Source organism: Nicotiana tabacum, chromosome 6 (genome assembly GCF_000715075.1).
Source record: "Nicotiana tabacum cultivar K326 chromosome 6, ASM71507v2, whole genome shotgun sequence".
Classification (NCBI taxonomy): Eukaryota; Viridiplantae; Streptophyta; class Magnoliopsida; order Solanales; family Solanaceae; genus Nicotiana; species Nicotiana tabacum.
This window is the reverse complement of record NC_134085.1, coordinates 201,748,393-201,771,259: the sequence shown is the minus strand read 5'-3', so window position 1 is coordinate 201,771,259 and position 22,867 is coordinate 201,748,393. Positions and strand designations below refer to the sequence as shown.

Below are 22,867 nucleotides of genomic sequence, written 5' to 3'. Positions count from 1 at the left end.
AACTAACCAATTAAGGTAACGATGAGTCAGAGCCTAAATCCTACTGTTAACTGAAGCGGACTTAGAAACAACGACATGAACTAAACTAACATAATGAAATTTAAGCCTGAACCAGTAATAAACCAAAATTGACTATGACTGATTTCCAGAAATCAAACAAACTTAAGGGAGAAGAAGAAGAAGGGAATATGAGACTATATTAAATAAAAAACGACTCAGAGAGTTGAAGAAAAACTTACCAATGGAGCTAAACCTCCGATTAATCACTGCTTGTTCAAATCTTTCCAAATTTTTGACTCGTAACATCCCTAGCCATGTGTTCTCACAATAAACACATGGTTAAGGATAGTACGGTCCAAAATCACAAGATTTTGTGTTAGGGTTTTGACCGAAAATTTTCAGATTTGAAGTCCGAGCTACTTCACCAGGATTCGAAGGAAGATGGTCATGGATTTGGGTTGAGGGAAGTCTGAGGATGGTGTGGTATGATTTTGGGCCGGTTTGGATGAACTTGCGATTTGGCTGGAAACTTCAATCGGAGATTCAACGAGCTCCGGCAATATTCGAGGGAAACCAATGGTAGGAATGGAAAGAGGAGAGTGAGGAGGACGAGGGGTGTAAATTTGGGGGTGATTAGCGTCGGCGCCGCCACCGGCGATCTAGGGTTTTCAGGGCGGCGCGGCTAGGGTTTGTGGGGGTTGAGGAAGACGATGATGAATGGTGTGGGGGGGACCTTCGGACAGTCTTATAGGACGCCTACCCCGCCTCTGAGCCGTTGATCTTGTTAACCTCGACGACTTGGATTAATCGACGCCAAACGACGTCGTTTTGAGCTTATCGAATTGGACCGGATGGGAAGAGGGTTCTGGGCCTGGGTCGGAGGCTGATTTGGGCTGAAGTTTGGGTTTAAATTTGAGATAAGCCCAATTTGTTCTTGTTTGTTTTCTTCTTTGTAATTTTGTGTTTTTTATTTATTTTTTTCTGATTGATTTTTTTTTTGATTTTATACGATTGCAACAATTAAAATAAAGTCCTAATATATTTCAAAACTAAACTAATTAAATTCTAAAATTATTTAAAACCTATTTTACGCCAAATATACAATTAAAACAATTAAAATGCGAAAGTGAGCTATTTTGTAATTTTTTCATATTTGGTTCTAAAACAAACTAACCCCTAATTGATCCTAAAAATATAAAATTATATCCTAAATGCAAATGCATATATTTTTTTTTGTATTTTATATGAATTAACATGCACAAATAAAATGCAACCATTATCAGAAAATGATACCAAAATGCACAAAAAAAATTGTAAAAATAATGAAAAATTATTTTGTTGGAAAATTATTCATATATAGGGCAAACATCATGTGCTCACAACTGGCAATTTGTTTGTTAGTGTAAAACGTATTATAATACTACGTTTTACTTAAACGTAGTATTATACTATATCTTACACTAACTTTTGGGCCCACCAATAAGTGTTCTGCGGATAACTGACATAACAATAATTCAAATACATAAAACGGTGTATTATACTGCGTTTTACATAAAAATATTCTGCATCCCAAGCTAGGACTTGCGTTATTTAAAGGCGTTAGAATTTTATGAAAATCCAGTCAAAACGTTCCTTCAAACTTCCGTTCATACTTCTCTTCTTCTTATCAAGCATTTTTTGTAATGTCTAAAGAGCCAAAAATAAGGGTCTTATTATATTGGGGGGAGGGGGGAGGTTGTAATGGAGAATAACTCTGTGAGGTATAGTTCACCTCCACAGTGTCATGTTAAATTGCCGCTTACAATGGAGTACGATAAATTGATATTGTTGTTATGTAAAAAAATGAGTGTGAGGAAACGTTCGGTGAACCTTAAAGTAACCGGTTTATTTCCGTATTCTGTGACTCCACAGAGGTTTGCTTATTATTCTGAGTTTAACATAGAAGATGATGAAACTCTTAGAGATTTTTTGCGGATTTCGGATGAATACAGGGAATTTATTGTAATAAAATGATTGGAAATGCACGTCAAGGTTGGTGGTTATTCTGGAGCAGTTTTTGCCGGACAGATTCCTGATGAAAGAGTTTGTCTTGATTTAAACTTGTCACCACCGGCGAATGAGCAGCCACAAAATAATTTTTCGACTTTATATAATCCACAAGACAACAGGTAAAGTTCAATTTTTCTACGCTTTAGCGATGTTTATTTTATGTTTGAATTGGATTTGTATTAACACTCATATTTTTCATAGGATGTATCGTCCGGATATGAATTCTACAAGTTATGACCCCACTCCTAGTTGGAATATGCGTAGTTCTGGCGTGTTGGACCACGGTGGTCCATCCGGGAGTCATCACCAACAAGAAAATATCCATCATGGAAATGAGCAACTTGATGTTCCTGTCCTCACACAGTTGCCCATAGATGACGTATTGACTCGTGATTTGGCAAGTACGCAGAGTCGGGAAGATGATAGTGATTACGACAATAATGCCGATGAGTCTGGAGATGACACACCCTTCCTTGATGAGGGTGATGACGAGGAGGAAGTGGATGTCGAACCTGAGCTGACGAGGGAGCATGCTCTTCCACCTCCCGTCAGACCAAGAGTGTACGAGTCTCACGTGCCGTTTCATGAGCGGAATATTCCCTACCTTGATAATCTGCCAAGTATGCCGGACGTGGACGCCTTCACAAGGGATGATGAAGAAATTTGGTCAGCAATATGGGATGAGTCTAGAACAACGGTGCTGGCAAAGGGCATGTATTTCCCCGATAAAGCTCGCCTAATCAGGGCTGTAAAAATCTACAACGTAAGAAAATACCGTGAGATGACGGTAAGGGAGTCAACTAAGGAGGTATACAAGGTTGTATGCCATAGAGACTTTATGGGCTGTCACTGGATGTTGCGTGCCAGCAAAAAGAAATCAGGGTTGTGGAAAGTGGGTAAATTTATTAGCACCCACAGATGTGAAATGGACACATTCAATGAGAATCACTTCAACCTGGATGTAGAATTGATTTCTCTTGTCTTGATTCCATATTTGGAAGTGTCCATTAGGTTCAAGATTAAAGAGTGTATTACAGCCGTCCACCAGGAGTATGGTTGTACTATAACAAAAAAAAAGGCATATCTCGGTCGCAAACGTGCCTTTAAACTTATTTATGGCGACTAGGATAATTCTTTTTCATCTCTGCCCAGGTACATGGACGCACTGTAACACTTTAACCCCGAGACTGTTGTTGAATGGAGGAGTGAGCGGAGTTCGGACAGACCCAAATATATTTTCAACTATGTGTTCTGGTCATTTAAACCAGCAATTGATGGTTTTATGCATTGTCGTACTTTAATTTCCATAGACGGTACTCATGTCTATGGAAAGCATGATATTAAACTTTTGATTGCAGTTGCAGTAGATGCCAACGAACAAATATTTCCACTAGCTTTTGCCATTTGTGCCAACGAAAGCGAAGAGACATGGACACTTTTTTTGAACCACTTGATGCAGCACGTTGTCAAACAGCGTTCAAGTATTTGTCTAATATCCGATCGATATGGTGGTAGTTTAAGTTTTGTACGGTATTTACCTGAATGGCAGGAACCCTATGCATACCACCATTACTGTGTGAGGCACCTGAAGGCCAATTTCCAGAAGAAATATCCTGACAAAGTCGTGCATGATTTAATGTGGATGGCTGCAACTGAGCACCAGTAGTGCAAATTCATGAGGCGTATGGAAGCGATCCGGCAGTTAGATCTAGGAGCCTATACTTGGCTGATGGGACATGTGCCTCAACATGTGGGTCGACATATGCCTCAATACCCCCTTGATGGGGACCACCTCCTCGTCGTCCCCCGCGACCCCGTGGGGTACCCCTACCTCGTGGGACAACCCTGCCTCGTGGGATAGCCCTGGATCGTGCCATACACCTGCCTCGTGGGACAGGCCTACCCCAATGGTGCTCCTCTAGAGCCGCATACTCAGCCTCATGATCCAACCTCACGCCCTCTCTGGCTCGCTGCAGGGTCCGAAGAGCCAGCTCTTCCACCCACCGGCCATACTCAACGACTGCAGCATTGTCGCCATGCTGTTGCATCTCCTGTCCCAACTGGTAGAACATGTGATGCCCAATAGCCTGCACAATATTTAAAATATTAATTAAATAACGCTATATCATAATTATAAGACTTATCACACAAAAACATACCAGTGCCTCGTGCCTCCCGGCGTATGGTCTGTACTGATCGCCAAGTACATAAACGGGGTTCCCGATCATCAGTCGGGTGTGATGGCGGTACCATGACGTATTGAGCTCAATAGTCGCTTCATGGATCTGTGAAGGTGGTGGCGGAATCAACTCCTATCGCTGGTCCCAAATATGGACTTGCGCCTCTAGCCATCCTACAAATTCATCGTCGACCCTAGTACGATCATCCAGTTGATAATGTGTAGGCACCCATCCAGGCTCCCCCGATATAATCTGGGGACGGTCAAACTGGCGAAGTACACGCTCTGCAGCATGATGCTCTACCACATCGAGGCACATCATCGGGACGGAAGTGCTCCAAAACAGTCGGTCGATCGAGCAATAATCGGGCAGATGAGCTAGCAACTCGTCGTTGTATCGCGTCCAGATGAACTATCAAATAATAACATAAAAGTGAGTATGCGCAACACAAGTGAATTTATAACAAGTAAGTTTAGGTACATATTTACCTGTCCGGCCATCAGCATATCTAACACATCCCTGATAAGGGGGAGATTATGATGAGCATCACTCCCTTGGTAGTTCCCACGCCAGAGAACCCATCTCGTAGCTAGAGGGAAAAACGGAGGTGCTATACCTGGCTCTAGTGGTTGTAGCGGTGGCTGCAATGACATGATCCGTTGCCAGGCCCAAACCTAAGATAAAAGGTTGACGTAAAATTTAAGAGTCATTTTGACTATATAGAATTCGGAGTAATGAACAGAGTATTCAAAAATGTTGTCACCTGTAGAAGCGGCAGAAAACCACATATGTCCACCTAGGTGCCCAAGCTCGCCTGACACATACTCCTGTACAGGTATGCTAGAACAACAACACACTAGCTGTACTGGGGTAACTCATCTAGCTGCTGTAGATGATGCAGAAAGCACAGACTCACTAGATTTCCCGAAGTGTTTGGGAACAAGACACCCCCAAAAGAAGGAACAACGTCAACCTCGTGTACCGGTCAATATGGATATCCTCTGTCTCACCGGTAATGTCGGGGTGCAATACCTCCATATGCTCTCTGATAGCTGCCACAAAAATGCGACTGCCCCCTCTAAGTGCAACCTCACCATGTGGTCTAAAACCAGTATACTGCCCCAGCAAATCCAAATACTAGGGACGCGTCATAGCTCTCATATACTGGGGCAGTGCAACGGTCAGTCCATCTACACGCAGCCTATAAAAAATCTGAACATCCTGAAGCGTGATGGTGGCCTCTCTAGTGGGCAAGTGAAAAGTGTGCGTCTCCGGTCGCCACCGCTCTATCAACACCGTGATGAGAGACCAGTCAAGCTGCACCCGCCCAATCTCAAAAATCTTAAGGAAGCCCGTAGCACGCAGGCGATGGACTACGCGGGTGCCGGTATAGACCGAAATTCCGTTATGGTCCAATTCCTGGCATGGAGAGTCTGATCCAATAGATGTCCCTCCCATACATAGGCGGACCGAGTTCGAGGTTAGGGTCGTGACACGCTGCTGGTCTAGGATGCACAGGCGGCAAGTCCATGTCGTCTACTATAATTTAAACAATATTAATTGTGTGTTTGTGTTATAATAAATTAAATAATTAATTTTATAATTAGACAGAGTAACTATCTATGGGTTCCAGGCTCGATATTGAGGCCTAATAACACCAAACTATCCTTAATTATTATGTGTGTCAATTTCAATAAGTTTAAAATTTTATTAGTTTAATAAATTAAATAATTAATTATTTAATTAGACTGAGTAATTATCTATGAGTTCCAGGCTCAATATTTGAGGCCAGTAGCACCAAGTTATCCTTAATTATTATGTGTGTCAATTTCAACAAGTTTAAAATTTTGTTAGTTTAATAAATTAAATAATTAGTTTTATAATTGGACAAAGTAATTAGCTATGGGTTCCAGGCTCGATATTTGAGGCCCAGTAGCACCAAGCTATCCTTAATTATTATGTGTGTCAATTTTAATAAGTTTAAAATTTTGTTAGTTTAATAAATTAAATAATTAATTATTTAATTGGACTGAGTAATTATTTATGGGTTCTAGGCTCGATATTTGAGGCCCAGTAGCACCAAGCTATCCTTAATTATTATGTGTGCCAATTTCAATAAGTTAAAATTTTGTTAGTTTAATAAATTAAATAATTAATTATTTAATTGGACAGAGTAGTTAGCTATGGGTTCCAGACTAGATATTTGAGGCCCAATAGCACCAAGCTATCCTTAATTCTTTTGTGCGTCAATTTCAATATTTTAAGAATTTTGTTAGTTTATAAATTAAATAATTATTTTTTAATTGGACAGGGTATACAACTATGAGTTCCAGGCTCGATATTTAATTTGACAACATATATTAATTTGTTAGTTCTATAAGTTTATTTTATAAATTAAATAATTAATTTTGTAAAGTGTAATTGGATAGAGTTTGTAGTTAGTACATACTTAAACTATAGAGACTCTACGCTAAAAGGCTCTATATTTTACTACGCTAAAAGGCTCTATATTTTACTACGCTAAAAGGCTCTATATTTTACTACACTATAAGTCTCTATATTTTACTACGCTAAAAAGCTTTATATTTTACTAAGCTAAAAGACAACTATTCTTTAAGCAAATAAATAATCTAAACTAAATAAAAACAACAAACATATGAATATAACATTCACGAAATTACATATTAAATAGTAAAAGATATTTGTGAATAATTTCATTAACAATAAAAATTATTTCTCAAGTTTATCTATTTTCTAAAACACTAGTAATTTAATCCGGGTAAAAATAACATACAGATTTAATCGCAAACATAACACAAATCAACGTGGAAATACATTCAAGAAAATAAATATGCATATGCTCTACGAGTTTTGACATAAATTAAATTGAAATACCTCGATTTATATTTTTTGAAATATCGGAAATTTGAAATTTTGACCCCTAAAGAAGGAATCCAAGGCTTGGGTTGTATGCGAGACCTACTCTCTTCACTTTTTGTGTGAAGAGTGGGGCCCAAGAATTTTTTTTAATCGCGGGAGGGGGGGGGGCAGCTAGATAGAGCGGGAGTTTTTTTTAAAAAAAATGAAAGATCTCTTGTGGGGAAGAAGAAGGAGGGGTTATATTTTATTAAAGGAAAACGCAGTATAATACTACGTTTTCCTTAAACGTAGTACTATACTGCGTTTTCCTATAAAAAAAAATAATTTTTTAGTAAAACGCAGTATATTACTTTAACGGCTAACTTTCCGTTAAAGTAAAATGTAGTATTATACTGCGTTTTATGTATAAATGTAACTTTTTTTAAACTGTATAAACATATTTTAAGTACAAAAATACGTCGTTTCAGTTTCGGGTCCTATTAGCTACTACTACTATAACATTAAAGACGGCCCTGCCGCTATATATAGAGATATGACTAATTTATCTCCCGAGTTGTGTCAATGACAGAGTCAGAGAGTACAAAATCAAGCAGCCGCAAGTTGCAGGTTCCTCGCAAGAAAAGGTTGTTGGCTACTACTACTATAACATTAAAGACGACCCTACCGGAAAAACAAATAATTTCGTTAAATTTATCGAACAAATTAAAATGGCACCATCAACGAAAAGTTTAATTCTATCACTGAAGGTTGTGCTAATATCAGTTGGGGGAGTTTCCTTAGCAATGGTATTAAAAGCGCCAATTCCACGGGGTTTTAACGTATTCCCAACCATTTGGAGTGCCGTTATAGCTTGACTTAGCCCTTTGTATCTCTTTGTTTTTATCAATGGTATAATCTTTGTCATCGCTGCCACTTCTTGTTCCTCGAACCATAAGGAGCCCAACTCATCGAGCGATTGATTTTAATAGTTGATTATTGCTAGAATACCTCCACAATCAGATTTGATAGCGATTACGTAGTCGGAGCTTCACTCAGTCAAAAGTGAAGTAAAGGAAGTGTTTGAGGCAGCACCACCTGTGCAGGTGAACAAACTTTTTACCCAGGTGTTTGAGGTTAAGCTTGTGGTGGTGAATGGCTCTAGAGCTGTAAATGTGAATCCAGAAGATGAAGGTGCGAAAGATGAGCCTGTTGACAGTGATGCGATTATGATTTTGAAACCTGTTGTGGCTCCGTTGCAGGAAGCTGAAACTGAAATTGATACTGAAATTGAAGTTGAAACTGAAATTTACTAGTGTAAATTTGGTCCATTTCTGTTCTGCAATTTGTCCAAAGATGGGGTTTATAATTGGAGAAGAAGAAAGGGGAGGTCAGATTAGTGGGAATGGGTGTAATGCATACCACCCATTTTTGTAAATGGGTCGGATAAGGTAAATGAGTTGAAATAATATCCATTTTTTTCCAGTCAAAGATTGTCACGTGGCCCAGTTAAAAATCGCCACGTCAGTAAATGAAAAACCCACCAATTCTGCTATTAGTCGCGGGGGTATTTTTGTTAATAGAATTAACATCGTGTGTTTTTTAGACGGATAGATGAACGGAGGGTATTTATAAACCATTTAGCAAACGATAGGTGTAGTTTTGACACTTTTCAGTAACATTAAAGACGGCCCTGCCACTATATATACCAACGGAGATAGGGCAATATTTATCTGCCGAGTTGTGTCAATGGCAGAGTTAGCGAGTACAAAATCAAGCAGCCGCAAGTTGCAGATTCCTCGGAAGAAAAGGTCGCTGGCTATTTTAAATAATTTAACGGACGAACTCCTTAATGAGGTCCTCATTAGGCTATCAAATAGCAAAGAAGCAACTCGATGCAAATTGGTTTGCAAACGCTGGTTTTCTCTAATCTCCTCTCATTACTTTTTGACTACCTCTTTCATTCACCATTGCAATAACGATAAAACCTTACTTCCCCTTACACTTGTTTTACGTGATCGAAAAAATTATGTAGAATATGTAGACTTTCTTCCTGGAAAGGGTTTATCGAGTGGTGTGGAAGGGTTTTGGCCCAATGATCACTCAATTTTTTTACAAGCATCCTGTGGCGACTTAATTTTATGCACTGCCCGAGGTCTTTCGGCTAGAATTTACTCCATCTCTAATTTTCCGACTAGGCAATATATTGTTCTCCCCTCTCCCCGTTATATATTTGGTGGAGGTATTGGTTTCTTGATTGTGCCTAATTCTATGGACAATACTCGATACAGAGTATCAGGTCTTACGTTATTTTGATCGTGGTAATTCTAGGATTGATGTCGATATCTTTTCGTCTGAGCAGGAAAGATCGACCAAATTTGATGTTACATCTCCGCGCGCTTTGAATTCCCTAAATAGTAGTAATACTTTACTTGTTGCTTGTGGACGGATGTTATATAGATTGAGTTATAAGAGAGGTGATATGGTTGACTGTGTTCTCGCATTTGATCCATTCAGTAATGATCCTGCACAGATTCTACACATTATTGATTTACCACTTGAGGCTCGTGATATTCCTTGTATGGCTTGTAAATTGGGGATGTGTTAAGGTCGCCTACGGTTTGCTCAAGTAACTCATACAATTACAGCAGGTGGATTGTACCCTTGTATAAGTAGAATGGGGAAATGAATATTGGTGCACAAGAGAATCGTCCCTACAAACAAGGCGTTAAGAATCCCCCGAGAGCATCGTGATACCAAGAATATGATTTCTGTACTAGCTTTTCACCCAAATAATATATTTTATATTTTTTCGTGTAGGTACTTATCGTGTTGTCGTATACAATATACGAACAGATAAAGCAGAAAGCTCTCCCGTCCTTCTATATTCAAGCTGCCGGATTCGCCAATGATTTTTGCACCAGAAAATGATAGGTTACAAGTGTTACCAATTATACAAAAATGGTGGCCAACACCAGTAAGAGAATCCGTTTGATCTCAGAGCTTCCCATGATCAGAGAGGGAGGCTTGGTCATTTGGATGTCGATCGTTCTTATCTTTTTCTTCCTGTTGTCCATTTTTGGTTCATTCAAGATGTTTTAGGCCTATGATATATTGTTATATTCCAACCATGCTGACTTTGAATTGTTTTCTGTTTTGCTTAGTAGTTAGCAAAGACCTTTCTTTCAGGTTATTGTGCTCATAATTTTTAACTCTTTAGTTACCCCCACTGTTCAATATCTTTAGTTCCTAGAATAACTTTTATACTGTCATAATAGCATCTTGATCTTGAACCAGCGCTGCTCTCACTATTTCTCCACAAAATTTACTATATGGGAAGAATCATAATACAATATTTTCCCCTATAAAGCTACTATATGCGCTAAGCAGAATGCGAGTTGATTCCCTTTCAGAAGATGGCGGCGACATTTGGATACGAATTTCATACATCTGGGTATAGGCTTCAAATATACTGGCATGAACTTCAGATATTTGAGTATGAACTTCAAATATTTGAATAATAACTTCAGACATTTGGGTATGAAGTGTACACTGTTGTAAGTGAATTGAACTTGAAACCTAACTCGTAGTTAGTTCAAAAAGTAAGAAATGCATTATATATATGCTATACAACCTTGTAAAAATGTACTATATTGCAAATTAATCCAGTTAGACCATCTGGGGATTGGGTAGCCTGAGAATCTATACATGAGACTTTGATGGGAACCCATTTCACTCTGTTTAATAGTTCAAAAACGAGGCATATGAGAGATACAAGTTCTCTCATTCTTTAGATGTGATAAGATGAGATTCCTTTTTCCAGAAATCGACAATACCTTTTTTCATTTTAACGACAATCGGCTACTTTTGCACTAGATTTAAAAAATGGATATACATTTAAAAGCGAAGTATAAAGTGGCCACCCCATGTCATTTCTATGACAAACAAAAGTAGCAATAAACTGCAGAAATATGATAGTACTTATGTTTATAGAATTCTAAGGTCAAAAGTTAAAAGTATGTGGGGCAAGCGAGACGCTTGTTAAACTTGAAATTTTGCCTCTAAGACTAGGGATCTAAGGAATTGGTGGGAAATCCAGAAAAGCGAAGGTCGAAGCACGCCCGTCCAGTGTGCTTCTTTCACGACATGCTATAGTCCTGGGTGTCTTCCAGTGGTCTTCTCGCCCAAACAAGATTTGTGAGTGCTTCTCCGACAGCCAGCCGTGCCATTGCTTTTGGATCCAAAAGACCTTTTATTGGCTGCTCCCCAATTGAGCACGCACCTCCAGTTAAGTCTGTATAAGTTTGAGCTATAACAGCAACATCAGAGAGAGTAATCTGGGATGGATATACCCTAAACTTTAAGAACACACAAAGAAATCATGCAACACAACTTATTAACATCATCTGCAGGAACAAATCCCAACTACGGATATATAAGAGCCAAAACTGCTAAGGGCATTCCATCCAGCGTAAGCATCTGGATAATCTGGAATGCGACGTGGCATACCCGAAAGCCCTAAGAAATGCATAGGAAAGAAGGTCATATTAACCCCGAAAAAAGTGATCCAAAAATGGATTTGACCTAAAGTTTCAGGGTATGTCCGCCGACGTCTTAACCTGACTTCCTGAGCTCAGTTGATTCTTGAAGCAGTAGCTCTGGATCGAGAGCTGGATGCTTACCTTATTATTATGAAAAGGAGAAAGAGCTCTTTTTATAGATGTTGAGGTGAGTAAGGGGGGGTTTGCTGGCTTGCTGGCTAGCTCGTGCAATAGTTTCTCGTTCAACAAAAAGAAAAAGGAGTGTGATTCTTTTATTCCTAATATTTTTCATCTCTTTCTTTTTCTATTTTCTCCGGATCTACTTACTTTCTCGCTTAGATGTTCTTTTGGCTGATCTTTTCTCTTTTGTTTTGGTTTTGAGTGTGGGGGGAGGGCAAGGACTTCCTCTTCCGGGCCCTTCAAACTCCTCATCGGAAGATTTATTCGGGCTCCAGGTCCTGTCGGAGCCTTGGCCCCCGACTCACAATATAGCCTTGGAGTCATCGATGATAAATAGGATATTGGCAATGGAAAATACCAATAGCATTTTTTTGATGGATAAGGATAGGGGGTCTATTGGGCAGTCGAAGGTTGGAGAAAGAGATAGAAAGCTGACTAGAGTAGGGGGTAGAGGGGCTGTGTATATCTATTCCAATCGGGGTGATAGCTCGACTCGGCAAATGGGAGAAAGATCAAATCGCGCGGGAGAGGGGGTCCCACCCATAATCTAGATTCAAAGTCAAGGTCTTGTTCGGATATTGATCGTAGCAAGCGTCACTTCCTTCATTGGATGGATTCAGGCCTTTGCCTTACTTAATCTCTTTCGAGATAAAGGTTCTTACAGAGGTGAAGGCACCCATCTCACATAAAATAGTTAGAAAGCTCGCGCTCCATTAAGTGTATAGATTGAGATCCAGTAGAAGTGGGAGTGCCGCAAGGCTCTTGAGTTAAATGATGCTCAGGATTGAGGAAGTGGTCTTATTGGCATTCGGAATGGAGTCTGTCCCGAAGGAATCTCATCTCTCTTCCAATAGAACAGGAAGTCTCAAGCCAGTAGCACGATAGCAGTCCATTCAATCCATTCAGTCAAGCCTTTCCAGGTCATCTTGAAAAAGGATGGATAAACTTTATCGAAAAAGGTTAGGAAAGCAGGTGCTCTGCAGTCGACTAGAAGTAGAAGACTGCTGGCCTGAGAGAAGGCGGCCTCTCTCGGGAAAGATGGCCCAATTTCTCTTCTTTCTTTTTGATTTCAGCTTTCTTTTTTTTTTTTTCAGGGGTCCAGAAGGCTAAAAGGTGGGGGAGAAGGAAGCCGAACCTCTAATCGACCTGGACACATAAATAATTCTCGGCGTCGAGAGAGATTTGAGATTCCGTAAGTAACTCAGTGAGTGCTTTCTAAGAAGGGCTTGGAAGAAGAAAAGATGTTCGTACGATTCTTGTGGATTTTGGGTGTGTTTGAATTCAGCCTCTCGTCTAAGGCTTTGGGAGCCTGCATTTGTGGGAGCTGATGCCGTGGGGCGATAAGGGGTGCTTTATCTAAACTAGGCAGGAGAACTTGGCTAACTTTCCTACTCTGATAGCATCTCTGAACGGCAGGTACCCACAACCGCCGTAACGAAGGAATGAATCTATTAAGTGGGAAAGAGCCCTCGTAAGCAGACCTTGTCATTCTTCTCCTTCAATGCCAGTGGATAAGTACACTAGGGCTGGAATGCTCTTTTATCATGTATGTGGATTACTTGGTCGATATGCCGAAACCTTGAAAGCAAGGAAGGGCCTCTTTCCATCTCATCCTTGCTGCTACGTACGTTTTCCTTGACTTGACAGATTCATTCAATTGAACCCACACTCAAAGGAGGACCACAAGCTCGGGGCTCGACGAAACGGAAAGTTTCAGCATGTTGAAACTTCTTGGGTTATAAGACAAGGAGAGACAAAAATTCAAGACCATCCACTTTGAAGGCTATTTGTGTAGACCTAATAATTTTGGCTAAAAACTTAAGTATTCCCATCGTGCGGATCCAAGTCTGGGAAGAGAGGATATGGAGAAGAATGATGGAGTAAGCACAAAAATGACTTGGAAGATTTGAAGACTAGACCAAAAAAAACCTTAAGAAGTAGGAGTATAATTTTCAAAAGAAATTGCAAGAAAACATAGTGGAAGTCGAGAAATGTAAGTGAATCTCGGAAAGACCGTGGGAACTGGGAAGGAAGGAGTAATTTGAGAGTACAATACTGTGTGATAAATCAACAAATTCGAGGACTCAACAATACATATTGGCCAACTGGTACGCTACGACTTTACATTTTGTCATGACATTGACTAAGTAATACTATAACTATCTTTTTCTATCCCAAAATAAAAATAAAAAATACTACTCCTTAAAGAGTAAAAAATGTGAATAAGTAGATCAACATTGTCAAACACTACTAGTTTCCTTACTTAGAAAGTATTTGGCATTTATATAGAATCCGAAGAAGGGTCACACGAAATATGACGTAATACATCATTTACTAGTCTCTTTACATAGCATATCAAATATAAATATTTATTTTACATCAGATTAATTATTTTAACTTTAATATGAAATAAAAATATAAGTTTAAAAAACTGGATTGAGTAGTGTTTAAGTGAAATAATAATTTGTACTCACCAAACATTAATTTTCTTAAATGACATTCATGTTGAAAACAACTGAATCAATTTCCAAATTACCTTTTTTCACCAAATATTATCCAATAAAAAAAAGGGGACAAGGGGAAAAAAAAGAAGAGAGAGAGAGAGAGGAAAATGTGGGAAAGCGGTGAAGAGAAAAGTTCCTCGAGAGTGGAGAGTCCCAGATTACTTTCCCTTTTATCTGTGTAGCAAACAATAGATAGCAGTTGCTTTGCTCTCTGTTTAATCTTAGATTTTAACTCCCACAACACGACACCATTTTCGATCTGACTGATATTGTCTTTTTTCATCTACAAAAAAACACGCACTCATTTATCTCCTGTCGCTATCTCTTATGATCAAAAGTACAAGGATATTTTGAGGCGGTGGACTGAATACAAAGCCCAATTTGTAGACTGACTTATTTCTGATTAAGACTTTTAATTTCAGAACTGCTGCACTTTGTTTTACAGGTATCTGATCCTTACTCAGCTAGATGTTCAAACTGTCTATCACTAATTTGGGTGTTTATTGGGGGTTATCTGTCAAGGGTTTCTGTTAAACCCTTTAGCTTAATTGAGTCGACCCATAGCAAAGAAATTGGTGCACATCGCTGTAATACTTGCTAGAGTTTCAATAATTAATCTTTAACTATGATATATTGATTCTCGGTACCCACAAACGGTGAACGAAGTAATTTTGTAGACAAATCCTGATGGTAGTATGTATTGTGTAGGCATTTAAGTGGGTGACCTTCTATTGGTAAATGATCTGAAAAAGGAGGTTTTTTTTAAAATGGCTATGGTTAGCAAAACCAGAACTATGCTGGAGGGTCTGGTTAAAGATGGGTCATTTAAATGGTTGACAAAAAACCCGAGTTCACTTGATGAAGATTTAGAGGAGATGGGGTCTTCATCCACTGGCAAGAACTGGTTGCCTGAGCTATCTCCTGTTGCAAATGTCGTTATCCGGAAATGCTCAAAGTAAGCTTCTTGTTCTTTCCTGTCTTTCAAACACAATTCGTAATCTTTAACGATATTGATTGCTTCTAACAGATTCAGTGTAATTGAGCTGATGGATGCATTTAGCAGGAACAAAAGCATTGAGTTGGCTGTTGTGTTCTATTTTATGTCTCGTGATATGAATAACCAAAATCTGATTTTGTATGCAGAATCCTTGATATTTCCATGAGTCAACTTCAAGAAAACTTTGATGCAGAGGCTTCTGATTCCATAAAGCATACTCAGTATGCTAGGAACTTCTTGGAATACTGTTGCTTCAGGGCTCTTGCCTTGTCTATACAAGTAAATGGTTACCTAGGCGACAAACTGTTTCGGCGCCTTACATTTGACATGATGGTTGCATGGGAGTTTCCAGCAGCTTCTAGCCAGCCTTTCGCCAGTGTATGAGATTACTTTTCCATGTTTTCCTTTACTCTACAGAATAGTTTTATAGTTACATAAGTTGTTGAACACCACTGAACTTTAGTTTATAGTGCGGAATATTCATGAAATCCTTGCCTGGTCCATTAGTTCAATGTTTGTTGTTCTCCCTCATCTGGGTTGTTATCTGACATTTCATTTAATTATAGATGGATGAAGATGTCACTGCTGGCTCAGAGGCTTTTTCCCGTATTGCTTCAGCAGTTCCTATAATTGCCAATGTGATAGTTACTGATAGCATTTTCGGTGTGCTTACGTCGTCAACAGGTGGTCGACTTCTTTTCTCAGTTTATGATAAGTACCTGACTAATTTGGAAAGGTACTACCAACTTTAGCGCTTTATTACTTGCAAAAATTTGAGTTAAATGCTTTACGAGTTTTATTTATTTTTGTGCTTGTGCTGGCCTCTGTTTGTGGTTCATCTTCCAACTGACTTATCAGATCATAATATTTTTTAAACAAATTTTAAACAAAAATTACATCATAGGTTCTAGTGATAGATTTTCATGTCTAACCTGGGTAATGTAATCGAGGCGAATAGCTCAGACGTCTATATTTATCCCAACACATAACATAGGTGCTCGAATTAACCAAGGGATCACATAATGCTGTTTAGCCCCGTTATGATTTATCTACATACGTTAGGTACTATATAAACTGCATTTATGTTGCCAATTTCTGAGCATCCTGCAGTTACCCTCGGTGGTATGGTGTTAAGTGCAGCAAGTAGATATATACCATGTATAATAAAGTACATTAGAGACTGAGTTGGAAAGGTCCCTTACAATGGTTAGAATTGACCCCAATTAGACCTCCCCCCCTGTCTGTGTTCCTTCCACTTTGTCTAGTGGAATGCTTAAATAATAGATTATAAGCTTCTTTTGCTATCATTTATGTCTTGCCTAAGCTCCAGTTGAGAGAGGAGTACTAGTCTGAAACGTAGTAGCATGGGTGGTTTGACACGGAAGATTATCGTATCAGCCTATGTGTGCTTGCATTGGGGTGCTCTGTAGTTTATTATTGTTAGGTAATCTTATTGGAGTGGTGATAGTAGTGGTCTTTCTAGTAACTTTGAATTGAAGTGATGTGATTCAGAATGCATCTTTGCTTTAGTGTTCCTTTATGGCATTCTTATTAGCAGGCCATCCATAATCCTCGGTTGAGAATGTTGCTTGTTTGGGAACTTTTTCAGGGCTATTAAAAAATTTAAGACCCAATCTGAGTCGTCCCATCTTTCTGCCTTACGTGCAGCAAGAGGGGAGAAAATTCTGGAGCTGGATGGCACTGTGACAACCCAGCCGGTGCTTGAACACGTGGGAATTTCGGCATGGCCCGGTATGTTTTTGTGGATAGCAATGGTTGTATTGCTTGAAATTCTTATCTTCGGAGCAGAAAGGAATGATATCAGACTTGGAATTTGAGCAGATTACGTGCATCTATTAGCTTTTCTGATATATTTTGTGGCCATGTATTTGTAATTTTCAGGTCGGCTGACTTTGACAGATCATGCTCTCTACTTTGAGGCACTTCGTGTTGTGTCTTACGACAAGGCAAAGATATATGATCTGTCAGATGATCTAAACCAGATTGTTAAACCGGAGCTAACTGGACCATGGGGCACAAGACTCTTTGATAAAGCAGTCTTGTATAAATCAGTTTCCTTGTAAGGCATGACACATGATGACTCCTATGTGGGTCATACTTCTCTACAAAATCTAATGTATTTCTTCTATTAAGACTATTTTCTAGTTCAAGCAGCCGGCAAACTTGTTAATGGTCTGCTGAAAATATTGTAGGTCAGAACCTGTTATAATGGAGTTTCCTGAGCTTAAAGGACATACACGTCGTGACTATTGGTTAGCAATTATTCGGGAAGTTCTACATGTGCATCAGTTCATACTTATGTTCCAGATTACTGGAATAGAGCGTGATGAGGCGCTTCTGAAAGCTATATTTGGTATATTGCGAGTACAAGCCCTGAAGGATATGAGCGCTAAACAACCACTTTGTTATGAGGATCTTCTTATGTTCAATGTATGTGATCAGCTTCCCGGGGGAGACCTTATATTAGAAACAATTGCAAATAGGTCAACTGTAAGGGAATCGGCGCGGACAAACTCTCCCAAACCTAAAAACAGAATGTACTCAATTTCGGCTTCAGCCTTGGCTTCCAACCTGGGTTTTGTTTTCGGAACAAGTTCTCATGTCCCTAATGAGACAGGAATTGTTGTGGGTGAAATTGCTGTGGGGGAGATGACTCCCTTGGAAAAAGCAGTTAAGGAATCCAGAAGCAACTATAAAAAAGTAGTGCAAGCACAAGCTACGGTTGATGGAGTGAAAGTTGATGGTCTTGACACCAACTTGGCAGTGATGAAGGTATTAATAACAACTACAGTGGCTTCGAAATAAATAGAAAGGTCGAAGAGGATAAATTGAATACAATCTTTTGCCATTTTATTGAGACATTGCGAGTGGATCTGCTAATTGTTACTCCCTCTGTTTCAATTGAGATGACACATTTTCCTTATTAGTTCGTTCTAATAAAAAATGACACATTTCTACAGTTGGAAATAATTCAACTTTAAACTCTTCATTTTACCCATTTTATCCTTAATGAGAAGCTTTTATAACCACACAAATGTCATGGCCCCACAAAGCTTTTACCACTTAAGCTTTTAAGACCACAAGTTTCAAAAGTCTTCTTCTTTTTCTTAAACGCCGTGCCGAGTCAAATGGACAAAATTGAAGCGGAGGGAGTTTTGACATGCTTGTTGTCTTCCCGTTTACAAAATTTTATGCTGTCGCCTTCTCATAGCTCAATCTTTGGAATAAAACCATTGGAGTCTCTTTACAATTAATTTTTTTCCTTTCTTGATGAGCTATATCTTAATCTGCGTGAGTTACCTCTCATACTAATCCTTAAGATTCATTGCAGGAGTTGCTCTCTCCTATGATGCAGCTTGGAAATTGGATTCTTCTTCTAGCTTACTGGGAGGACCCTTTTAAGTCCATGATTTTCTGCTCGGTTTTCTCATACATTATAGTCAGGTAAGTTGGTAGTTGGCTAATATCTCTGTAATGGGCCATCATAAAGAAAAGGACTTAAATACATGTGATTTTCTCTGGCACTCCACTATATCATCAACCTACGATTGTCTGGTGTATTCTCTAAATAGCTGATTGCTTCTTCAGATTTAGTGTTTTTTCTCTCTCAGCAAAAGGGGTTATACCGTGAAGTGCTTCCACCTGTGGGGGGGGGGGGGGGAGTGGATGAGGAGAGGGTTATTGTCCAAATTTGAAAGTTGCACTTTTGGGGTTTTTATTGGAGTCTCTGTGAGTATTATGTTCTCTGTGCAGATTGTAGTTTTATGTTTCTTAGCTAAGTAAATTCAAGTGGATATCATTTTGGTCTGAGTTCTTTTGGTGGAATGTCATTAGAAGACCATTCTTCTTACCATTACCCTTCAAATAGAAGAGACCATTGTTCTAATTTCCTTTTTTTTTTCCGGTGAAATAAAGTTATTTTTATTAATACTAGCATCCAGAAGATGCATAATTACAGAAGTGTTGGCGGCTCCTATGCAAAACTCGGGGAACCAAAAAAACAGATTCACATCAGTTACATCCCTGTGTTTACTCCCAAAAAATAAAAAGGTTCAATTGCATTCCATTGCTCTAATTTCACGTGGTTTAACCTCCATTGACCACCATGCTGGTGTCAAAAGCATGTGCAAGTTGTTCATTTACTCGACCCTAGTTACCCACAGAAATTTGCCAACTAATATACAACATGGTAGTATACATAAAAAATACAAGTGAAATGAAAAATGATCTTTTAATTCTTTCTTCATCATTGCCGCTATCATGTAACAGTTATTTAATTGTTATTGCTTTCATCAAGTATGTGAATCCCACCTATCGATAAAATACTTGTGACATGGGTTTATATGGGAAAGGATCAAAGCCTATCTGGATCATCTGTATATTAGCCCGTGAACAGAGGAAACTGAATGCTCGGGATTTTATGGCTTATCAAGTTTCTTTCTGTCCTACTAGATACTTTAGTTATTCAGTCTTTTAAAGTCCTAAGAAACACCTTGGTTCTCATAATTTATTTCTCTTTCTCCTTAATTTGTGGCATTTCCAACTAAAAGGCGGTCTGATAGTTTCTGTTGACCTGCCTTTTGATGCTCTGGATTTTGTTTTTCCATGTACATTCCCTTGCATGGATGAAATTTCTTCATAATGTGGTGGTTGAAAAAATTTCACTGATGCCCACCTCTTTCTTTCTCTTTTTGTTGGTTGCAGGGGATGGCTGTGCTACGGCTTTGCACTATTGCTCACCTTTTTTGCTGTCTTTTTGGTAATTACTCGCTGTTTTAGTCAAGGCAAGACAGTTGATGAACTAAAAGTAATAACTCCACCTCCAATGAATGCCATGGAGCAACTTTTGGCTGTTCAAACTGCAATATCTCAAGCTGAAGAAGTGATCCAGGACGGAAACATCGTTCTTCTCAAGTTCCGCGCTTTACTTTTGTCCATCTTCCCACAGGTTTGTGCGAATTTTAGCTCTTTCCTTCTATGACGAGCAATCTTATTAGTCAAGTTGCTAGTTAACTAGAAGTTGAAAACTCCTTTATCTGAAAACTTCGGTTTGCTGCTGTGCCGATGCATCCTGGATGATTCCTTCGCATAACAGAGTTGATCTTGTGATAGGAGTTTAAATAATATGTCTTTGCTTAACTGTGATTAATGGTAATCCCATTGTTATTTGGATGTAGATAATTTAATTGAACCTACATCTTATCCCTGTTATTCTTCAGGCAAGCGAGAAGTTAGTGGGTGCTCTTTTGGTCTCGGCACTAGTTTTGGCATTCGTACCTTCGAGATACATAATCCTTATGAGTTTCCTGGAACTCTTCACAAGATACTCACCTCTTCGGAAAGCAAGCACAGAAAGATGGAGTAGGAGACTAAGGGAGTGGTGGTTCAGTATCCCGGCAGCTCCTGTAGTTCTTGAAAGAGCCAAAGAAGACAAAAAGAAGAGATGATGAAGTTTTTTGTACATAAACAAATATCCATCATCCTAGAGAGTCTCCTGTGACTGTAAATTTGTGTTATATGAGAAAGTAATTAAAGAAGAAATCAGATTGGCCTTGAGGTCTCCATTAATGTCTGCTGTTGGTTATGTATCATTGCCTCTGGGGATTGGAAACTCGGTCTGTTGTACCCTACTGACCATTTAAATACTGTATTGCTTTGTCCAATCTTCCAAGGGAAATAGCAATGACTTATTGTAGAAATCAATGATGCTGCTTTTAATGAAATCCATAGCTTGTCTTGTTCAAGGTAAAGTTAGTTTCTATTTCAGGGTATAGAATTAGGAGGTTCAAGCTATTGGGACAACAATTAGGGTGGGCATAGTTTGGGCAAATCCAAAATCCAGATTGAAATCCGAATTTTTTGGATTTTTGGTTTGGATTTTCAGATTACGGATTGGATTTTGGATTTAATTTTTAAAATTTTTGGATTTTAGATTGGATATTGGATTTGGTTTGTCGAATTGTTGGATATCCGATCCGAAAGTCTTATATTTTATATTTAATCCATTATCCATATGTCAATAGTAATAAGTTTAGTATCCTATCCATTAGATATTATCTCATATATTCAATATTAATTACTAAGTTACTGTGAGAATACTTTCTATTTGGATATGGTTTACTATTTCTACTTCTTATCGGCTGTATTAATGTCTTTATTGTATTTTTTGATAATAATTTCATTACTTGAATACTTCATTTGGATGATTGCGGTGAGAATGAGAAATTTTTCAGGCAATTTAACATGAGTACTTCATTTGGATATTCATTTTTGTAAAATGAAAAACATCTCAACCTATAAGCTCAAAATCGAAAGTCCAAGAAAATGCTAACCGATTAATCCGAAACTGAACTCAAGAAATCCGATCCAATCCGAACTTATTTCGATTGGATTTGGATTATCATTTCTTCAATCCGAAAATTAAAAATCCAAACCGAAATTTTTATATGCAATCCGAGTTGCTCGAACGCCTACTCTAGTAACAATTACTAAGAGGAAATTCTTCTTTAGATAATTTTCATTTTTGTTCAATTGGAATAACCCATTTAAACATGAAAATTGAAGTGGGATTCATTATTAGAACCTTAAAGTTCGGAGAAACAATCACGAAGGTGAAGTATGAATAGTCAAAGTCACAAGAAAAGAATTCTAAAAGCATGCAACATACACCTCAAAACTTCTCATAATTTGTTGGTGAAAATGATAACAAAAATCTTTATGTACGGCTTATCATTAGAAAATGGTTATTAGGGTATAACACACTGAGCTAATTAGCAATTCCCTGGGCCAATTTTTTCCTTTTTCTTTTCTTCCTTCAGAAATAGGGAAGACCTCTGTTCATTGGGAGTGTCGACTTTAAAAATTACTTGAGCAATCACGTTAGGCCATACAGATTGATTGCCTTATCAGATTAATATCGTACCAGTCGGGAGCCAAATAATCTGATAATATTGAAAGCACTGAAAATATTACAATGAATCTAAGATTATTAACAGTAACCGGGGGAGAACGAGAGCAGTGAGATGAGAAGAATACAGGAGGAAAGGAGATAGAGAGGACACTAGACAATAGCAACAACTTACAATATGTTACCAATCCCTTCTTCATTTACTTCCTAAAACAAACTATCTTGCATACAACAACAAAACTAGTTACTTCTTAATTCAGTCGTATGAATCGTCACTAATCATATTACACTATTTAAATTCATTTCAAACCAATATTATGCAAATACATATAGAAAATTATGAAGTTCTTTATATTTTCTAAAAGTATATCTCTTAAAGGTTCAACATCTGCTAAAAAATTATAAGACCTAAAGCAAAAGTAATAATATATCGTTACGTTTTTCAAGGTAATTTCCAAATCCATGTGATTTTAGGTCTACATCGTCCTTTTACACATCCATTCACAATGGTTTTACACCTATAAGTCAGTGCATTTGGAGGTCGTGATCAAATCAAGTCAAGTGGCGTTCTCTCATTTTATATCAATGTATATTACACAAACCTTCTCGTGAATATGATAATTTCTAATCTT

The 22,867-nt window shown here is 38.4% G+C and overlaps 1 protein-coding gene across 2 annotated transcripts; it reads left to right on the top strand.

Moving 5' to 3' along the window:
* The first annotated feature begins 14,360 nt into the window (after nucleotides 1-14,360).
* LOC107808985 (uncharacterized) lies at nucleotides 14,361-21,068 on the top strand. 2 transcript variants are annotated; one of them, XM_075256455.1, is made up of 10 exons: nucleotides 14,361-14,755; nucleotides 15,019-15,265; nucleotides 15,454-15,685; nucleotides 15,874-16,043; nucleotides 16,917-17,059; nucleotides 17,210-17,387; nucleotides 17,521-18,100; nucleotides 18,660-18,772; nucleotides 20,033-20,276; nucleotides 20,548-21,068. In XM_075256455.1, the coding sequence occupies exons 2-10, from the start codon at nucleotides 15,078-15,080 to the stop codon at nucleotides 20,773-20,775; spliced, it is 2,076 nt and encodes a 691-aa protein (XP_075112556.1). In that variant the 5' UTR covers nucleotides 14,361-14,755; nucleotides 15,019-15,077; the 3' UTR covers nucleotides 20,776-21,068. The 2 variants fall into 2 exon arrangements, with proteins under 2 accessions (XP_075112556.1, XP_075112557.1); XM_075256456.1 differs by lacking the exon at nucleotides 14,361-14,755 and having other exon boundaries at nucleotides 14,947-15,265.
* Nucleotides 21,069-22,867: the final 1,799 nt, after the last annotated feature.